Source organism: Echiichthys vipera (genome assembly GCF_963691815.1).
Source record: "Echiichthys vipera genome assembly, chromosome: 19".
Taxonomy (NCBI): Eukaryota; Metazoa; Chordata; class Actinopteri; order Perciformes; family Trachinidae; genus Echiichthys; species Echiichthys vipera.
In genome coordinates, this window is record NC_139844.1 from 9,168,217 (window position 1) to 9,185,326 (window position 17,110).

Consider the following 17,110-nt stretch of genomic DNA (forward strand, 5'->3'; position numbering starts at 1 on the left):
CAACATGTTAGAATGTTAGCAAAGAAAACAAGCACTTATATACACAGTATTAGCATCAGCACTGCTGACTGGAGGGCTGCCACACACACACACACACACACACACACACACACACACACACACACACACACACACAAACACACACTCACACACTCACACACTCACACTGCTGGCAGTCGATCGTTTACTCTGGCAGAAAGAGCTCTTGTTGATGTGATGAGTGTTTATCGGAAATATGGTTTTACTTTTGAGAAAACACTTTCAACGTTTCTGTCAACTCGACCAACAGTTGGTTGTGTCAAGTGTCTTTTCCCAGTGAGCTCATCAATCTGACAAAGTTGCCGTCAGCTGTCTTGTTGGCAAAAAATGTGAGACCAAAATTACATTTGATGATTAACAGCCAGTTTTACTCTTTACTAGGTGACAGTTTTTGAGAATTGATAACAGCGATACCTAATGTAAAGATACAGAAATCACAAGGTTGGCAGGTCGGTGCCCCGCTCCTCCTGTCTGCAAGGGTCCTCGAGTGAGCACAGCTCCACAGATTCAGTTGCCAGGTTGACACTGACATTGCTGTGACAGTCAAAATGCGTGTTGGTATGTTTATGTGTGCACAGGTTTTAGAGAACGTTGAAGAAAATTACCTTTGTCTTCCCATGGGGGGAAAAGTTCCACTAAACCGTCAACATTGTAAACAAATGTGCAAATTTATTTAACTGACATAAAACCAGATGAACCTGAACGAAAAACAGAACAAAAAGGAAATTTGTAAATTTGAGGGTATTTTATTTCACACTTTGATTGTTAGGCTGACATGTAACTGCATAGACTTTTTTTTATTATTATTTAGGCCTTTTTATGTCTTTATTACATAGTACAGCTGAAGACTGACAGGAAACGGGGGGAGAGGGAGGGGATGACTCGAGCAAAGGGCCGTAGCTCTAAGCCGAACCCGGGCCGCTGCGACAAGGTCTTTTAGCCTCTGTTTGTGGGACACCTGCTCTACCACTGAGCCACCGGGCCACCCAACTGCATGGACTCTAAATTACTCAAAAGATAAGGTGACTAATGTGGCAACCATATTTTCTGTTTTGGCAACCAAAGGCTGATGTCGGGTTGCAGCCTGGCAACGACTTTTAAACATATGTGTTGACATTTGGCAATACACAAAACACCAAGTTGTTCCAGATAGGCAGGACAGCGCCTTGCATGGCTGCATCACCACCATCAGTGTGTGAGTGCGTGTGAGGAGATTTGTCCTCTAAGGTCGAAAAGTGTCTGTAAATGCAGCCCATTTACCATTTAGCATGTAAGGATAGGAAGGGTTATGGATGTGACTGCTGGAGCCAATGGCAATTTTTCAGTGAAGTTGAGAAGAAGGTTTTCTCTGCCACACCTGTGTCTACGCCTGCACTAACTTTACTGACCTGAAGTCACTCTCAATCTTTATCTTCCATTTACAGACACATTTATTACGCCACTGTCCACAGCCTCTACACGTTTTCTTTTCCATCTTATGTATGCTATTTCATATTTTCTCCTTATTTTTTTAATCTCATTACTCATACTTTGAATGTCCTTTTCTTTTACACTTTGTTCTGATGCTTTATGTAAAGCACTTTAAATATAATAAAACTCTTTTTGTTATAGGCCAGTGCACAAATATCACTCGGGATATAAAATAAAAATAAAAATAAAACCCAATGCAGGCGTGGAGGACATGAAATCAAATATTATCTATCTTTAATCCTGGTTTATGCAAATATTTTATTTACCTTCCCCTTTGCATTATTATCTCCCTGCTTGTATTTTCATATATATACATAGAGAGAGAGAGAGAGAGAAAGAGAGAGAATTATCATATATATCATTCTTTGTGGTTGTGTTTGGTGATGTGTTTGGTTGTTTGGTGATGCTCAGCTGCAGAATCAATTATAGAATATAATTATATGAATTTATAACCTGCTATAATATTTCCAGTGTCGTACCAGTTGTGTCTATTTTCCAACTTTGAACCCCTTGAGGATAAATTATTAATATCTAATTTAATTCAATGTAGGCAGGTGACAGATAATAAATGTCTTTGCAGACTTCCTCAAATGAAGGTGATGTTGAAAATCAAAGGAGAAAACATATCAGCTATTTCCGTCAGTAGTCAGAGTTGAGATCTCATTTTCAAAATTACACTAAAGCTCTTACAGCTTCTGAGTTTAACCTTTTTTTTTTCTGTCAGTAAAAAATGAAGATGCCATTTTACAAATTATAACTACAACCCATCAACAAGGAACATCTAAAATGATATTCATAGAAGGCTGACAGCGTTTTAATTCACCAATATGTAATGCCTCTGGGAAATAACTCATGGTACAAAAAGTGCCCTGAATATTCAAATGAACCTTGCTCTGAGTTTGGCGGACGGCAGCCTCGGATTCTTTGAGTTTGATGGGGCCCCCTGGCTGTTTTTATGGTAACACTTAAAACAAAAAGTGTTACAGTTCATTAATGACGAGATCTTTGTGAGTGGGTGGATAATACTGTTGTTCTCATTGTAAAACCGACACAACAAGCCTCTCCTCTCTCTCTGTTGTGACTAACTCTTCCTGTTTTGCAGCTGTCCCCAGTGTTTCCTGCCACTCAGCACCGTCTGACCTCCACATCCACCTGTGCACCTGCTCCCAAACCCTCATAATCAGCTCAACAGTAAGTACCCACCAGTCCCTCACCCTCTTTTCCTTTATCAGTCACCGATTGTGTTCTCTGCTTTGAACCATCAGCAGGGTAAACCTTTGGTTTTGCCTTTCCTGTTGTGTTGTGTGAATTTGAATTTGCATTATTTCAGTATTTGCAGTTAGTTTCCTGTAGAGGAAAACACATTCTCACTCTAGTAGGGATGTCACGATATGTGATTTTAATATAATGATTATTGTCAGAGGAAATATCACTGTTTCATGCTTATTAATCAGGGAATTTATTATTGGACTCTATGGGAGGTAAAAGACACACAAGCATTATTTTAATCCTGCACATAAAACATGTCAGCTTACTTTATATTGAAAATATTCAGGTTCAGCACAAGATCATAGAACTAAAGTTACATCCAGGTAACTACAACATATCCCTGCAAGGTTCATGAAGTAAACGGGAACATGTTGTGAACTACTCCATCCCAGTTTAAACGGTTTTAAAATAAGTAAAATTTATTTAGTTTTTTATTTACCTTGACTTGAGCATAAAGATGTTGGAAAACATTTGAAGTGTTGGACCCTTTGCTCTCACTTCGAGACACCACACTTTACAAACTGGATATCCATCTGTTACAACCATAGACTGTTTGAAAAATGGACGTAGCATACATGTCGGTGTCCGTCGCCATCTTGTCAGACTTTGACTCGGCCTCACTTCGTCTTACCAAAAAGGAACATTGATGTGAAGTTGGGGGGAGGGACACATGTCCATCTGGCTGACGTAGACCTCGGAGGAAAACTGAGGACCAGCAGCTCTCTGTCACTCAAGAGACCACGCCCCTAATTATTCATAAACTTTAACCTCCAATAAAATAAAACTTCACTCCCCCACAGTGTTGTCATGGAGATATGACTGAAACATACAGACTAGAATGTTTTTTTGTTCCAGGCCTTAAACAGGTTTAATTATGCGGTGAAATTGGCCTGTTTAACATGGGGGCAATGAGAAACTGCTCTATTATGAAACCTGCCCCTAGTGGACACTCAAAGAATTGCAGTTTTTGGCACTTCACTATTGGATCAACCAGGAAGTTGCTGTGGCGGGGGCTTGGTTACAGCAACTCCCTGCTCATTTTGTAGATATCTAAAATGCTCCATGCTGCAGATTTAAGGGGCTTTTTGGGCACTATTTTTAGGCAACAAAGCTACTTGGCTCAGTTTCGGAAAAGACTGTAATTTGGGTTAAAATAAAGAAAGTGTGCTATGCAACTTCTGTAAGTAACATTAGTTAATTACGTTATGTAAGTAGGTTAATAACGTACATAAGTTGAAATAAGTCAATGCTGATTTTTGGTTTCACATGGGCACAAAGAGAGTCTCCTGGGTGAAAGGCCTGTGTTTGTTTGACCCAGTGGAAGCCCGGTGGGTCTCATACAGGCACTAAAGAGTGTCTTGCTTGGGTATGAGATGCTGAGGGCTGCTAAGGAACCTCTAGCACCCCTACAACCTTTTTAGAGGACTTTTAAAGGCCAAAGCTGGCCCTCAGCTTGTAAAACTACAAGTAGATGTTTGTCACAGTATAAAAAAGTGGGTTTTAAAAACAACGGATCTTTCCTCATCAATGGCATTGATCAGTGCTCTTTTTGTGCCGTGGATCAGTAAAAAACATAGCTTTTATTCCTTTAATTAAAGGGAGCACATTAATTACTCCTAATCGCTGCGAGTGCTATAATTACAAATTGACTGTAATGTTGTTCCCTCCTCTCTGTGCAGTTTGTGTGAGGTTCAATCTTCATTCGATTACCAGGCAGTCAATATTTGTTACTTTGCTGGTGGCTGAATCCATTTAACTAGGTAAAAAGAGGGGTGATACCGATGAACACGGAGGGATAAACACACAAAGACATGAAGTGAGACCCTGGCCCTCGGGGGCCTCTGGCAGACGGATCCAGCTGCTTCAGTTCAGGTCTTAATCCTGACCCCGAGGAAAACTTAAAGACCCGAGTCGGAGGAACTTGGGCTTTTAAGGCGTGTAGCTTCAAAGTGTGTCTGTTATGCTACACTGTGATTTAAAAGCCAGGAGCAGAGTCTTAATGGCTACACTAACCTGCAGCAGACACGTCGACTGTAACAGCTGTAATGTGTTCTCTTCTTCTGGTCTTAGTCAGCACTCAAGCTGCTGCATTATCTTCTGTTTAGTCAAGGCTATTCTCGGCAGACCAGAACAGAGAGCATTACACTAGTGGAGCCTGTTAGAGATAAAGGCAGATAAAACTTTTTGAGTATCTGACCGTGAGAAATGACTGCACACGGGCAAGATTCCAGAGAGAGAATTTTAGTGATATTGTGGGCTTGAAAATTGTGCCGGCCCCATGGCCTCTGCCAGGGCTGGTGTCTGCTCTTTGTGTGTGTGTGTGTGTGTGTGTGTGTGTGTGTGTGTGTGTCTTTCAGTGATGCTGCATCCTGGCTGATTGATTTTGCAAAAATAAAAACATCACCCACTACAAAATAATTAAAAAAACAACAAAAAATGAATAGTTGGCACTTCTTTGATGGATTATGTTTTACTGCTTTGCCATGGTACAACCTTTTGACAAAATCACTCCTGACCTCCATACTTTCAGGCCCAAACCTGTGCAGAACTGGTCATCATGTCATCAGTGATATTGTAGTTACTGTACTTTTGTAGGGCAGAATAATGTACCCGTGTTGTAACCATCAAAGGGTTTAGCGATGGCCATCTTACCATGCTGAATAAGGCACAATGATGGGTCCTATAGCTAGAATTAGTGACATACCTCAGGTCTGAGTGATACAGGGGTCAAGTTAGGACAATGAGGCAAACCTGTAAATAGTTCCACCAAAGTCAATTTGATTCAGAAAAGGACAGAAACTATACTTTAGCCTGTAAATAACTTCAGTTGTACTGTACTTACTAGTTTGCGCCCCCTGTTGCTGTCTCATTGTTGTCTTTTCTTCCGGTTTTAATTTGTATTTACTTATTTGATGTAACTCTTTCTAATGGAGTTGTCTTTTTATGTAGCCTTACTGATGGATGACACTGATTGACTGACTGTGTTTATTTCTGCCAGTCTGCAGGACATATTTCCCTTGGGGCACAATAAAGACTGAACTGCACTAAACAAGTCAGCAAATTCATTAGGTTTCATCCTATGGGGACCACAAATCTGTACAAAATCTAATGATCCATTTCATTGTTGAGATACTTCCATCTGGAACAAAGTGGTGGAGGTTTCGACACAGCCACCCCTAGAGCCCTGCTGCTATAGGCTAACAATCCATTCCTTTTTTATGTGTGTAATCTTCCTTTTACTTTGATATTTCATACATTTTGTAAACTAATTTGAAGAGTAGGTGACAGTATTTTCTCTCTGAAAGCATGCAGGCGAAGAAAAAGTGAACAAAAGTCTGAGAGATAAGTAAGACAGAAGAACAGAAGATGATAAGCAAACCAATAAGATGTCAGTTGCTCCACGAACACTCACCGCTCTTATTTGTTTCTTTTTAGGGAGCGAGATATCGGGGCGCTAAATTATGTGAATGTTATGTGAATGTGTTTGTGTGGCGGAAATTTGTAACAACTTTATTACTCCCTGCGAACAGATAACGCCAGACAATCTGAATGTACCTCCCAACACACATAAAACACAAGCACACAAATCATCCATCTAATGCCTCCACTCTGGATAATTGAGTTTTCTCTCCCTGCACCACTGACAGAAATATAAACACCACACCACAATAAAGAGCCTTTCTTTCTGCCTTTTTACACGTTGGTTGGCTTCTTATTAACTCAGAGTATGACAGAAAATGTTGCTTGATTGTGTGCGTGTGTGTTATATTGAGGGAGTGTGCACCAGTGTGTGTTTGCATCAGAGAAGACACAAAATGGAGGAGGAGAGGGAGATAACAGGGACGAGAATGTTTGTTACAGCAGTTACAGGAAAATAATGAAATCTGCAGATATTTTAAGTGCTGTGTGACTCAGAGGTGATATTCTCCTCAGACACACTTGTTCTCGAGGAGTTGGCAAAAACACATCATAAGGACACTGTTTCCTGACCTCCGTTCTGCCTAAAGCATTAACACAATTACAGTGTCCGAGTAGAAAAAAAGGGGATTTGAGATTGCGATGTATAGCCCATCCAAATCGACCTTGACTGTGAAATGGAAGGATTAGCGTCAAAGAACATTTTCTTGGCACCTTTAACGAGTGTGTATGGTTGGTTCGTGCTTGCATATTTTGACATTATAAAGAGGAACCGCGGAGCTGTCAGCACAGATACTTGATATAGAAGCTGTCTGCTGTCAGTAAGAGTGAGTAATGACGGAGATGACTCACTGCCACTCTAACCTTGACTCTGACTGGATGACTTCTCCGGAGAAATTGGCAGAGAAGAAGACAAAATGCTGCAGCTCATAGTTCATGGGTTCTTTTCAAACGCATACGTTGCTTGCATATGATTAGGGGCTAATCAGTTCTAAAGAATGCACGTCTTGGTTTAAGGATTCAGTGTGGAGAAAAGACAGGTTTTCTGGTTTTGGCTTTTCTGGTTTTGGCTTTTCTGCAGTGGTCTCGCCAAGTTCCAGGACAAATGTTGCTATTGTGACACAAGATCTCTGTCCATGGTACTGATTGAGTCTGAGTTTAAGGTTTGCATGCAGTAGCTCTCCATGGTGCTGATTTCATTGTTGTTCTGACACAGAGTCTGAGCTGCACCATATAATCCAAATAATGCCCTTTTCCAAATTTTCCATTTAGGACATGAGGGAAATGCCGATAAGTTTCAGGTTTTAGGAGCATTCTCTAGACATGTATCTAGCACACTGAGAATATGAATCTCAGTTGGTGTTTTTACGGCCTCTTGCCTGTTTACAGCTCACAGTCGGCCTTGTGGATTTGTGCAAATACTGCAACACGAACCTTTTGAGGAAGGTGGTTGAAGGAAGAGGGAAGTCTGCTAACAGTGAAAAACTTTCAAATAACCCTGTTTATATTAATACAGTATACATTTTCATAAGCCATGTGAACAGCTTAGTAGAAGTATTGTCTTTTTTGAAATAAAGACATAAGACTGAATATTTTCTGCACGTAATTGTAGTCACTGTCCCACTCATCTGATGGCTCAGTCTTGCCCACAGCATATCTGTCAGGCTGTATCACCTGTCATTTCTGATTGAACTGTTACTGGATACTGCCATGAATATTGGCAAATGGCAGTATGACATTTTTGATAGACTGACTCAAATTTGAGTGGCTGATATTACCTTATTGAACATGGGATCGCATATTGGTTGGCTGAGAGTGCAAAACCAATTATATTTTTGAGGTAATTTTTGGGTTTGTATGTTTATTTTAAACTTCACAGACATCATTATCGGTATTGGCCTCTTTAATGACCAATAGTAGGGCGATGGAGACACGTTTTGAAGAGTGGGTCCCCATTTTGTTTGTATCCCAGGGTACGATGCACATTTGCCCACACATTCATGCTGTTTTCACACAGTTGCACTGATTGACAGTAACATGGCAAGAAACACAGCAGTATGCCAGCTAAAGGCAGGGGAGAAGAGGACTGCTCGCTAGCATAGATGGATGTTAATGTACGTTCATGTTCACCAGCACCTACCTTCAGGTCCCTCTGCCTGGCGTGCTCCATGTCCTGCATTGAGCAGCAGTGGACCTCCTGCAGACGCTGCTGTCGCCTCTGGTGCTCCGTCTGCAGCTCGTCCAGCTGCATCCTCAGGTGCTCCCTCTCCTGGCTGAACTGGTGCTGCAGCTGCTGCAGCGACGACTGCGACTGTGACAGCTGCATCTCCAGACTCTGCTTCAACAGGGAGATCTAGAGAGGAACAGACAAAACATCTTAGTGTTAGGCTGGGAGGGATACTTCCTGGGACAGATGAACAAGCCACTGCCTCTACACTGTTGCATACATATATTTCTTACACTAATTAAAAGGAGAGCGAGTCGATGTTGCAGGAAGAGAGCGTTGTATGAGAATGTTTTGGATGTCTCTAGGGAGCAGCATGTTTATGCAGCAGAATAACAGAGAGGGCAAAGAGGCAGGGCAATCAATTAAGCTTAAACAAAGGTTCTCATATTAAGATGTTTGGAATTCTTTAAAGCCTTTAGCAATAAAGTTTGTTACTTTTTGTGGCTACATTGTTTGCAGTTCATAATGAACTGATGGCAAATGTTGCAGGGCAATACATGCAACACTAGAATTCATTGTTGTTAGGAAGCAGCAGATTTACTGAATGAGTCTGTCTGGATGACTAAGGATAATGGACATTTGGACAAATGTAGAGATAACAAAGGACAACCTTGTACAACCTGCTTTATAAACACTGTATTCAACTGTGATCAAGCTAACAAAGATGATTTGATAAAGAAGCTTAATATATATGGAGGACAACATCCATTATTATGATGTGCTTCTCAAAGGTCAACCAGCTGCTGTGAACATTTCTCACGTGTCCTCTCGTGTAGAAACAGCCACACAAAGTTACTCTGGCTGACAGGTGATACATTAATACTTAGTAACATTGTTGGAATAAGGGTTGATTAATAGATCCCCCGTGGGATCAACTTGCAGATCATGATACATGGCATTACTCCGCACAACAAAGACGTTTTCTCAGTGGACCAAAGAAAGCAACAAATGCAGCTCAGTCTCAACACCTGTGTTCTACATTTTGGAATTATATCATGACTAAGACATGAGTCATACACTGTCATGAGGAGCTTTAATACCATGAACATATGGTTATTGATACTGGAGTGTGGAGGGTGACTATAGCTACTGAGACAACTGGGCGTCACATTAAAGATGGAACGGGTCTTTCAGTGGAAATCTTTTCACCGTCACCCCTGCCCCTCATCCACCTCCACTGGCTCCTGGTCAAGTCACAAATCTCTTACAAAATCCTCCTCCTCACCTACAAATCACTTAATGCACTTGACCCCCCAGTACTTATCAGACCTCCTTCACCCCTAAATCCTGTCCTGGAACCTCCAGTCCTCAGACACAAGTCTGCTCACCACTCCCTACACAAACCTGAGGACCTACAGGGACAGAGCCTTCAGTATGACAGCCCCCACTCTCTGGACCTCTCTTCCTGCAGAAATCCATAATGCCAAATTACACAAATGAATAAAAGAACTTCTCAAAACCCTCCTCTTTACCACAGCATACAAATTCTTTCCCTTCAGACTTTTTTTTCCCACGGGTCCCTTAAAAAGTGCTATGAAAATCCTAGCTATTATTATTATTTTTTACGTGAGCTATTATGGCAATATGGAAGTTATCACACATTCCAAATAAATAGATGTTTATAGCAGCAACAGTAAGATGCCGCAAGATGTTTTAGACCAGTAAATCCTGTGCTCTTTGAGGTAAAATTACTGTTTTTGTCAAAGAAGTCTGGTGGCTTTAAAGGGAGCGTAGATAAGGGCTTCAGTTCCCCGTCAGAAAAGGCAGTCTAAAGGCAAGTTCAAGCAGTGACATTATTAAACTTAAACTGACTTCTTTTGGAGATAGGTACTGCAGGTCTTAATGCACATTTTTTGCTCAAATCAGATTTTTTGTTTGGCTGTTCACATTACGTCTTTAAATGTGGCCTGCTTGTGTGAACAGCTCACACTCCTCAAGTGACCTACATGCAAAGTTGATCGTTGATGACGTCATGCCACAACGGTGTATTCTAGGACCTTACAGCTTAATGCTAAAAACAGTGTGTGGCGGCCATGTACTAATGGGGTCTAAACCTTCACTATCCCTCGACTGGCTGCCTGCTTCACTGCTGTCCTACATGTTTGTTTTGATTCTGGTCCTGGCTTTTTTCCAATAAACTTTATTTGTCATTCATTCATTCATTACAAAACAGATCAGCGTGAATCGGAATGATGTCAAAGCCGCGTTAAAAGCGACCTGGCTGTTCAGATTGCGGTCGCATTAAAAAAAATCCGATACGTATCCGATTCAGTAGAACATTGATTCTGATTTGAAAATGTCAGATTCAATGAGACTTGTGCCTGTTCACACTGTCAAAAGCAAATCAGATATGGGTCACATATGAGTGAAAATATCAGATTCAGGTCACTTGGCACTGCAGTGGGAACGGAGCCAAAGGTGCAGAGGCGCTTTGAGGACAGGTGATGTACTCTCTGTGAGGCCGTCACTATGAACACATTTCACATTACTCACAGTAATGTTTTCCATTGTCAATATACGGCAAGTATATATTAATGTGGCTTTAACTAACCGATGACCCTTGTGAAGGTATTGTAGCATACCCCCCTTTCTTTTAAAATCTTAGAGGTGCTTATTACATCTAACTGTCCAGACTTGGGGCCATATTCACAATGCTGATTCACACATTTGCAGTTTTACTTTTTGAGGTGAAATCATATTCTGTAAAGGTTCTGCCACAGACATAATATTCATTCATAATACAGGCCATTATAAAACATATAAAACGTCTTTTTCATCCTTTGTTTTCCAAACAGCATCTTCACTGTTGGTGCGAATCCATCAAAAGCTCCACTGCCACTCTCATTTGACATCATAGTAAATAAGTATGGTTCTGCTGATTGCGAGGCGTGAAGTGGACACATTAATCAGTGCAATGGGAGCTGATGGACAGCATGATGACAACCAGCAGCACGGCATGCAGAAATGATCATTAATAAAGCCGCTGACACTGTGTGTCTGCGAGCACCATGACCACAGGAGAGCTTAGTCACGCTACATTAAAATTACCGGACGGACATAAGCGGCAGCTGCCTACTCTGCCGGAATCACGGCAGCATCAAATAATGAATGTGTGAAAGTTTGTCCACCAGTGCGAGGAAGTGATAAGTCAGTCTGGCATAAGACAAGGAGGTCTTGGAGGGGGCAGCATGAGCTTTGATGACATGCAGTTGCTCTTGTTGCCTCTCTCTCCCTCACTATTGATTTTCCTACTGCTGGTATAATTACAGCCATCTGACGAGCTGCAGGGGTCTGGTATTCACAGCTCAGGCTGAAGATTAGATCCACCTTTAACACTAAATGAGGACACCTACTTGACCGCAGTGGTGAAATGTAACTAAGTACTAACTAATAAGTAACTAAGTAAGAGTACAATTTTAAGGTACTTGCCTTTGGAGTATGCGCCGGTTCAAGTCCTCGTATGGAGCAACTTTGGAGTGTAGAATGGTACTGCCCAGGTGCCTGTGCACGGGCAGGCCCCTCACTCTGACATCTCTCCATTAATGCATGGTAAACCCACATGCCCACGTACACATATCGTTTGGCTGCAGTCGTACCTGTTCCAGCAGGTCCTCCACTTTCCTCTGCCAGCTCTCCCTGGCGCTGCTCAGTTCCTGCTCCTTGCTTTGTGCCAGCTGATTCAGTGCAGAGGCCTTGTCCTCCTCGTGGTCCTCTTTCAGCTCTTCACGTAGCTTCTTACACTCTTGCCTACAACAAACAACAACAACAACACACACACACACACACACACACACACAGATATTTGTATTTATGTTTCAGGTACTTGGCTACTGCTGTGCTTCGCTAAAGCTGCAACGAAACCAGCTTCGGTTCTAAATGTGGATTGCAAAGTTTCCAAAAAGCCAAAAGCAAGGAAAGCAAAGGTCAGTGCCTGAAAACTTGAATAATCAATATAATAAAAAAAAAATAATGCAACAGAATAATCATGTATGACTGACCAGAACAGCTAAAAAGAGAGGTAGACCACAAAGAACTCATACATTTATTGTCAATATAGCTGATATTAATTTGGTGAGGTGGATTTTTTGTAACAATTACAGATTGGAGGACCTATTCTGCTCATTCACACGTTCATACTAAAATTTTGTTTCTACAAGTACATGTTTACATACTTTCATGTTCAAAACACACATAACACATTTTTCTCACACTGAATATTTTAGTTTCTGAATCTTCTGCATCTGCAATCTCCGCGTCTCTGAACTGTCACTGCAGTAGGGAGCTACTTTACCTGTCCACCAATATATAGTAAAGTTGTCACTCTAAATGGTTATGGTATGCTTTGGTAAAAGAAGTAAATCTGATTGCTAGTGAACAAGCTAAATACTTAATCATCTTTTGCAATCTTGTTGTTGTCACTTGTTTTTGTTGACATGACTCTCTACAACAAGCACAACAGAAGCTGCTTCAGAGAGTTCAATATTCACTTCAAAAGGAGCAATAAATGGTCCTTTTACATCAGGCCTGTGCACTGCATCTATTGAGTGACCATCACTCTTTAACACTAGTGCTAACAGCTTTTTTTATTTCATGGCAGCGGGGGGGGGTGTGTGTGTGTGTGTGTGTGTGTGTGTGTGTGTGTGTGTGTGTGTGTGTGTGTGCTGTCAATGTAATAGCTGTGTGGGAGTTGAAATGGCAGCTGTTAAATGAAGTATCGAGGCAAACACATTTTTTTTGTCATTTTGAGAGGCAGTAACAGTCAGACTGAAAGCGGGCACGCACACAAACGCACACACGCACACGCACACACGCACACACGCACACACAAACACAAACACTCACACACACACACACCCACCCACACACACACATCATCATCATCATCATCATTCATATCCTCTTTCTGTATAAAGCACAGACGTTGACGCACACATGCACTCCCTTGGGCTTCAAAGAGCTCTGGTCGCACTAATAAGTGTTGTTTTGTAGCATCTGCCGGGCAGGATGAGAGATGAGAGCAGAAGGAGAGAGGTAAAAGAAAGAAGGAATGAACGAAATGAGCTGTCAGAGCTGGAAGAAATATCCTGATAAAATGTGGAATAATTGGCTGGTTTCTGCAGTCTGTGCTTTGAGATAGAAAGCTCCACATGCTCATATAAAGGCGTGCGTTTGTGTGTGTGTGTGTGTGTGTGTGTGTGTGTGTGTGTGTGTGTGTGTGTGATTAAGCATATGGACTTGAGTATCGTTGGAATTTTGTGTGTCTGTGTGTACCTGGCAGTAGGATGTATCTGGATTGTATGGAAGTACACTCCCACACTACACCACTCCTCGTCACCTGCACTGGCTCATGGTGGAGGCTAAAATACGAATCAAAGCACTGGTTCTTGCCTACCTTAATGACTTAGGCTCTTCCTACATCCAGAACATGGTCAAAGCATACACCCCAGCCCGTCCAGTACCCTCTGCTACTGCCCAACGGTTTACTACTGTACTACTGTAGTTTTGCCTTTTTGTAATTGTTTTATGTATTTGCATGATTCTTTCACTTTTTAAGTAGTATCTTCGTTGTTGAATGTACCTTATTGCAGCTCGCTAAATGAATGTAATTTAAAAATAAACATAAAAAAATACATATGAAGTTACGATTTGTTTCTAACGCTTTTCACAACAAATATATTGTAATCACAGGCTGCATAAAAAGACTGACAACTGACAACACCCTGAAAATAAAGGCACAACATCTGGATCTCCCCTTGGTGGCTGGCTGTAGTATAGGACATAAATGTCTTATCACACTGATGTTTGTTCAAGCGTATCATTTTTCTGATAAGTGTGGTGAGTTCTTTCATGCTAGAAAAACAGGGTGAAACATCATGATTGACAGCTGTGACTGACCAGAGATTGGTCAGGTGGGTTTTTGGGCAGGACTTTGATACCCCCTGATCCCTACTGCACAGTCTCTGGTTCCAGAATAACAAGATGGTGGTGCCCTTATCCTGGATGTTTTGGCTTCACTTTTGTTCAGTGTCCTGTCCATGTGGACAGGAGGAGCTGGAGACTGTTGTCTTCCATCTTTATACACACTCTACTGTTGTAATATTTATTTTCTTTAAACACACCTTATACCACTTAATCTTTGTAATCAACAGAGGCTTAAGGAGTTACAGTCACAGTTGTCTGCTTCACGCATGGCTTATCACTGCAAGTCATTTTATTTCCATTCATGTTCTTCAGTGAATCTTTTTTGTCAGTGCAGCTTAACCTTTCCAGGAAGTGTTTAATATTCTTTTGTCAAATTTCTATTTCAAGGTCAACAAAGAACCTGCAAGCCCAACATTTGCACTGATATATTTTGAATTTAAATGTTTGGAAAAGCAAAACAGTCTTACAAAGAAGGCTTTATGAACACATTTAGACCAGGGACTTGTACTGTTATTGTTAACCTCCTAATTAACTACATTTTTAGGTGGTATTGAAAGCAGCTGAGCAGGAAATTATGTTTTGCAGCAATGTGGCACAACTTAAAAGAGAGATATGCTGTTTTTTCCTGTTCATCCAAAGTCCAAAGGTACAAGCTTTTCACAAACACTCAGATAGGATTAGAGCTACTGTGCTTGGTAATAAGGGTTATTAAATATAAGCTGTCCATCTGATGTGTACCTTGTGAATTTCAAATTACAGGTGGCGCTATAGAGTTTACACACATATTCCAAAATGAAGATATGACTGTACACCACACTTGCTGGAGGCTTCTTACACAAGCTCTCTACTGCTGATGGTACTGGGAAGATTGGAACATTAAAGTCATTTGTTTTCATCCTCTGGGGACAAAATTCCTGTTGTGATCCAGGTCAATAATGAGTAAATTACACATAGAGGGCATAAGATTGTATTTGCACTGTTTATAAACTGCTGTCTCTAAATGAAAAGTTTCCTGAGATGACTTCTGTTATGATTTTAACAAAAAATTAAAATGAAATTGGCTGGGGATGGCCCACATTTACCAGCACACGGTGAACGAGGCAAAATATCCAAGTCCCTCACATGCTCTACGAGATCTTCTGTATACCCAAGACAAACTAGCATCATACTGTCTCTGCTTTGGTCCGCTGATCCGCTCAACCTCCTCTGTTCATTTGGTAATCCGGAGAGCTCTTCCCATGATTATGCTATCACAGAGAAACCGTCTGTTCCCCCTGTGAAACGGGGATTAAAGCCAGCCTCCTTAATTCAGACAGCTCACTAACTCACAGTGTACTCACCCCGACCACCAAATGAATAGATGGCCCTCCTGAGAGTAAAGAGCCACGCAGAAAGACAAAGGAAGGTGAGTGAAGGCTAATGAAGAGGAGACGGAGAGGAAGAGTGACAGATAGACAAGAGCTCGGTATGTGGACCTCCGCTTATGACTCTGCAATTTATTAGTGATTTAACTGAATTGGCCACAGTCAGTTTGTCAGCACTGCAGACACAAAATTAGAACAAGCATTTCCTAATCTGTCTTTGATGCAGACATTTGTAGTCATTACTGTCACACCATCATGGCAGCGTCTTTTGTGTTTTGTTCTTTTAATTCTAGGCGCTTCTGAACTGTTAAAATATCAGACGTTATGCATCCTTTCTCCGCACTGCTGGAAAACACTAGAAATATTGAGCATTCAGCAAGTGTAATCGGCTAAATTTGCATGATTGTTGACGCATATCCCCCCTGTAGGACAAAATATGGGTTTGGGCAAAAACCTCTATACTTCTAGGGAGTTATATAAAAATAACACAACTGTCTGGAGAGAAGCTGCTGACAGATTAAGGTTGAGATGATTCCTGAGATACGAGGAAGATGGATGCGAAAGGTTCCTGAACTACTTTCTGGTTTTGTAACATCAATTATTTTTTAATTCAAGACTTGACACTTATTGGTCCTCTGTTTTTTGTTGTGCTTTTCGCTCAAACTTGGAAAGGAGATGATCACGAGGCCAATATCAACAGTTAAAAACAATTATGTGCATCTTAGGATCATGATCTGTGGCTTCTTCAAGATTATGGTGATGTTGAGATTTAATACCTAACCTCTGTATACATCTCTGGCTTTAACAAAATCTTTTTTTACCTTTTTCTCTGTTCTATTAAATAAGTGAATAGGCTAAGTGATTTGATTTGATGATACCGGTGTTATTAGCTGCTATTTGAAGCTTTGCCTTCACTCAAATAGTGAAAGAACAAAGGAGAACAAAGGATGAGAATGAAGTGATATAAAAAGTGGAGAGGAGTAATGAAAAATATTGTCTTTGTGACATCCATGGGCTCAGAGAGGAAAGGCTAAAAATATCAAACAATATCAAGTGTGACCTTTACAAAGAGCCGGGACATTAAACAAAGTTGTAGAAGGAGACAACCTGTTCTCCCAGGGCGTCAAAATACTGCAGTTACGTCACAGCCCTCGGTGTTTGGAAAAGGTCTCAGTCAAAAGTAGGGATGTTTTTTTTTTGCTCCTGATCCCAATCATAGACTTTTAATGTTGATTATAGAGAAATCTCTTTAACCAGAATAATACAGTTCATACTCATATTACAGTAGGGCTGCTTTGACATGAGGTAATATGTTTGACAGCAGTAGTTGAGTAGCTCTGCTTTAAAACAATATCAGCTACACCTCAGGTCTCCTTTGATCGTTTCCTACAGTATTTATTAT

General features: G+C 41.0%; 1 protein-coding gene across 1 annotated transcript in view; it reads right to left on the minus strand.

Annotated features, from left to right (window-relative positions):
* fam184ab (family with sequence similarity 184 member Ab) overlaps window positions 1-17,110 on the minus strand; it is a gene marked incomplete at both ends in the record, with an annotated part of 143,909 nt that overhangs the window by 35,168 nt on the left and 91,631 nt on the right. The window contains 2 exons of the mRNA XM_083934711.1: window positions 8,336-8,548; window positions 12,019-12,169. Coding sequence (XP_083790837.1) covers window positions 8,336-8,548; window positions 12,019-12,169 — 364 coding nt within the window. The remainder of the gene's footprint in view (window positions 1-8,335; window positions 8,549-12,018; window positions 12,170-17,110) is intronic.